Consider the following 5205-nt stretch of genomic DNA (forward strand, 5'->3'; position numbering starts at 1 on the left):
AAATGTTCATTCTTCCATTGGCCTATTGTTTTATAATAAGATTGACTTCAAACATCGTCGTAGACACTTAGGCTACACACCCACTATTATTTATAAATAAATATTACCTATTGAAAATCCCGCATACGGATTTTTTCCTCCAAAAATACAAATTCTCCACATTTTATCGTAAAGTTTGCAAATGAATTAATCAAAATATATGAATAAAAATTAAAGAAAAAAATGAGAGAAATTACTATCAACTCACCTTGCGTCCATATCTTGCGGTAGTGTTCATGGTAATATTAAATAGATTTTTAAACAATTATAACAAATAAAGTAAATTCAAAATTTTATAATTTAAACGAATTTCTATTGTTCCTTTCTATTGTTGAAATAATGCTCTGAGCAGCCAGTATTTCTCATATTTTTTAATTTAATTTTAATTATTTAATTTAGTTTAACATCCAATGAGTATAGACTGAGGCTAAGAGAGACGGTTATAATGGAATGGATGATGATAATGGTGGAATAAAGGAAGTGGGAGGAAACTATAGAACCCCGATAAAGTCCTCGCACACGATGTTTGTTCCCCACAAAGCTCACCTGACGAGAGCTGGGATCAAACTAAAGATCCCATACAATAGAGGTGAAAGTTCTACCTCTGAGCCACAGTAGCCCAGTACTCTTTATGCTAAGAATATAGTGTTATCCCCAAAATGCTACTTGTGAGAGAAACAGAATGGGGAAGAACTTTTATAAATACTTGTTAAATGGCTACAATACGATCCGAAAGTCTTGTGCCTCTTTTTTCATTTGTAGGCAGAGGCGGCCTTTGGGGGTGGCGACTGGGGCATCCGCCCCAGGCCCCGCGATAGGATATTCTCTTGTCACAGTCAGCTCAAATATACGGGGCCTTTGCAACATTCTAATGTACCGTAGCTTAGAGTTAAGTGAATACTTTGGCCAATAATACGGTGTGGTGGATTTCTTCGGAAACCAGTTTTCATAAACCAGAACTTCTTACTCAATATTTTACTTTTAGAAGCCTTAAATTCTCGAAATCTACACCATTACTATGAAAGTGTTTAGCATGATATTTTTGGTTTTAAAGTACCGTAATAATTACGCCCTTGAGTTTCGGATTAACAATGGGTCAGCAAACAAGGAGACGCTAATACCATGCACGTGACTCTAAATGGCCTTATCTCAACTTTTCTTTGTTGTCGAAATAGAGTGAGAAGTCATGTTGTTTGTTGCTTTTGGGTCAGAAGAGCGGTCCTGTTGCTACGGACACCTCTGAGTCATCGCTTCCAAGAAATAGCTCCTATTGCACGCCTTGTGTAGCACCTCAGTTTGGCTTCGGAATTCGGACCGCGCAGTCGTAGTGAGATGTAGATACGTAATATTATGGTTAGTGCGTGAGTGTCTTCCGATTGTTCGTTTATTGGGCAAAGAATAAGTGACCATCATGAGTGGCAGAGACAGAGACAAATTCCGTAAATACGAAAGTGGGGCTGCGAAAGCCAAGAAACGGAAATATAAAGAAGATTTCATTCAGAAGCAAAAGGGATCTTTGGACAAGTTTGTTGTAGCGGTAAAATCAGAGGATCAACACCAAAAACTTGAGAACACGGATGATGATTTGTCTGAGACTGTGAGCGACCGGTGTGATGCGACAGACCAGGTTGTGATACCAAGTTTTGCGTCCGACGAAGAAAAACTAGCCGGCAACAAAACTGTTTCTACGCCCTGTTGTCCCACAAGCAACAATGAAAACTTGGTGCAATTCTCTGGGTACAACGTTGTTGCAACAGACCCAGAAAGTGACCTCTCCTGTGAAAGCGCGACCATTCCTCTGCATACTTCTGACACTCTTCAAACGACGAGCACACTGTTCGAGGACATATACGATCCAGGTAATTGGAAACATATTAACAGTGAAGTGCGTGACATTTTAGTGGAGAAGGGTCCAATCAGGCTAAGTGACTGTGAATGCCCAAAGGACGAAAGTGACAGACATTTTTCGAACAATTTCTTTACACGGAGGATGCCGAACGGAGAAACAGTGGATAGGCGATGGCTAAGTTATTCGAAGATCAAAGACAGAGTATTTTGCTTTCCTTGTAAGTTGTTTGGCACGACAGCTACTAGAGGCCAGTTAGCAAACGAAGGCTGCTGCGACTGGAAGCATCTTGGCGATAAACTTCAGCTCCACGAAGTTTCTGTAAATCACGTTAAGTGCATGACAGCGTGGTTGGAATCAGCTCGGAGAATGTCCAATGGTAGCGCAATAGATAACATGATGCTAGAACGAATTAGAAAAGAAAAGCTGCATTGGCGCGCAGTGTTAACAAGAATTCTAGCGATTGTACAGTACCTTGCCGAAAACAACAGCGCATTTCGTGGGAGAACGGAGAAACTTTATGCGCCGAACAATGGTCAGTTTTTAGGCTTAGTTGAGATGCTGGCCAAATTCGATCCAACCATGCAAGAACATCTCCGCCGAATTAAGAACGACGAGGCTCACGACCATTACCTCGGGCATAGGATCCAAAACGAGCTTATCAACCTGATGGCGTCAGAAGTAAAGGGGAAAATTATTAATAAAGTGAAACTTGCTAAATATTTTGCTGTCATCCTTGACTGCACGCCTGATGTTAGCCACAAAGAGCAGATGTCCCTAATATTGCGTTTTGTGGACGTATCAGATCCGGAAGTGAAGGTGATGGAGCACTTCATCGAATTTCTGAATGTGGACAACGCAACAGGAAAGGGGTTGTCTGAAGCTCTTCTTGCCGCACTGGCGAACCTCGGTCTGGACATCGCCGATTGTCGTGGCCAGGGGTACGACAATGGTGCGAACATGAAGGGAAAATACCAAGGAGTTCAAGCGCACATTCTTCGCATGAACAGTCGAGCATTTTACACTCCGTGTGGCTGCCATAATATGAACCTTGTTTTAGGAGACATGGCTAAATGCAACTCCCAAGCAGTGACGTTTTTTGGTGTCATACAGAGAATATATAAATGCTTTGCTGCCTCGGCTGAAAGGTGGAAAATTTTGGAAGAAACCGTGCCTTTCATGACTACAAAATCACTTTCAGAAACGCGGTGGGAGTGCCGCCTGGAAAGTGTGAAAGCGCTGCGTTATCAGACGAAAGAAGTCAAAGAGGCACTGTTGACTGTCGCAGATACCGCCAATGATCCGCTAGTAAAAAGTGAAGCCGAATGTCTTGCAAATTATGAGCTCGAAAGCTTCGAGTTTGTTCTGAGCTTAATGATATGGTATGACATTTTATTTGCTGTGAATGCTGTCAGCAAAACTTTGCAATCAGCTGACATGCAGCTCGATGTAGCAATACAGCAAATCAAAGGCCTTGTTATTTTCTTGAGAAAGTACAGGGAAACCGGATTCTCCGATGCTATGATCGCAGCAAAGGAAATTGCGTCCGAAATGAACGTAGCTCAGAAATTCAAGGAACGAAGAGTCAGATGCAAGAAAAAACAATTCGATTATGAGGGTAACGACGAAGAAACATCTTCGCCGGAGGAATCCTTCAGAACAGGATATTTCTTATGGATAGTGGATCAAGCACTTACCTCAATGGAAAAAAGATTCGAACAACTGGAAGAGTATGCTTCAATCTTTGGATTTCTATACAACTTGAAGGGTTTGCGGTCGTTGAACGACGATTATTTGTTAAAGTGCTGCATGGATTTGGACAACATGTTACGCGCAGAAGATTCACGCGATTTAGACGGAATTGACTTGTGCGCAGAATTGAAGATTTTTCGAGAAATGCTTCCTGATAACATCAATGCCGCCCAAGAGTGTCTTCAGTACGTTTGGCCCATTCGAGATTCATTTCCCAACATCGTTATTGTATACAGAATTATGTTGATAATTCCTGTGACAGTTTCCAGCGCGGAAAGAAGCTTTTCGAAGTTGAAACTTATCAAAAACTATCTACGATCAACAATGTCGCAAAGCAGATTGTGCGGTTTAGCTATTTTGTCCATCGAAAAGGAAGTTGCCTCAACAATGGACTACGAGGAACTTATCAACGATTTTGCACAGCGAAAAGCCAGAAAAGTGGACTTCCGTCTGTGACCGTCAAAGCAGCTGCTTCGTAAGTCAGTGATAGTTTTATTATGTGTTCTAGTTTGTTGATCTTGCATGCATGTAAAATGTTTCCGAATCATTAATGTCGTAAGTTATATCGACCCCCATGCCATAAGAACCCCTTACCCCCTCAAAAATTTCACCTATGTTTCCTGGCTTCGGAGGGGGGCTTCGCCTACCGAACCCCCCGCCCGGGGCCCCGCATACTACTAAGGCCGCCTCTGTTTGTAGGTATGTGTATTTTTATTCCTTTTTTTTTTAGATGGCTGACACCTCCCCCTTTTCTTTGTACGTATATGTGTATTCTTCAATATCTTTTCAGATTGCTGACACAGTGTTCTGGCAAGTACATGCATGGGCAGAAAACGATACTGCTTTTTATAAGAAAAGGACGGTCGACCATCAATAACAATTAGAGACCATTCTAATATTAATACAAGATGGTGTCACAAAATTAGGTAGCACTGCGAATATCTTGGAAACAAATTATGCAAGATAGATGGTTGTCAGAAAGTATTGGAAAGACCTTAATCCACCTATGAATAGATAATTGTTGATAATGATATGTGTGCGTTTCAAATATAAATAGCCCTCACCACTACACCCATGTGAACCCACTTCTCATTCATTATATCTGAACACTTGGGATTAAGAAATAAATGCTTATATCTTGTTCTGAGAGATCATATGTTTAACCCTGTAACTGTAAGAATTTTTAACAACAAAGATAGATAAACTAAGATTTACTCTTCCTGACAACTGGGTAAAATTTACTGTTATGTCTGGATATAAGAAACGGTTCTGCAAACTCGAAATATTTTAACAACCGGTTCTAGGAAACCGGTGCGAACCGGCTGAATAGTACCACTGCCCTCCCTCCAAGTAATAAAAAAATCATTGCGGAAAAGATACTGTGAACTTGGAGTTCCAAAAGTGACTATAGTGAACACATGAAAAATGGTCTGGAATTTACATCTTTTAGGCCATCATTCGTAAATGAGATGGGAACATGCGACGAAGACATGAAGCTTGCTAAAACTTGCTCAATGTGTTTGCGAGAGGCAAAGTTTTCTTCTCAGAGGAAAGTGCAATTTATTGAC

At 41.0% G+C, this 5205-nt stretch overlaps 1 protein-coding gene across 1 annotated transcript; it reads left to right on the forward strand.

Moving 5' to 3' along the window:
* Positions 1-1450: 1450 nt before the first annotated feature.
* On the forward strand, positions 1451-4093 carry LOC145665198 (zinc finger MYM-type protein 1-like). The gene has a single exon (XM_081732482.1). It carries the CDS (start codon positions 1451-1453, stop codon positions 4091-4093), a length of 2643 nt encoding a protein of 880 aa, XP_081588608.1.
* Positions 4094-5205: the final 1112 nt, after the last annotated feature.

Source organism: Thermobia domestica, chromosome 11 (genome assembly GCF_964235325.1).
Source record: "Thermobia domestica chromosome 11, izTheDome1.hap1.1, whole genome shotgun sequence".
Classification (NCBI taxonomy): Eukaryota; Metazoa; Arthropoda; class Insecta; order Zygentoma; family Lepismatidae; genus Thermobia; species Thermobia domestica.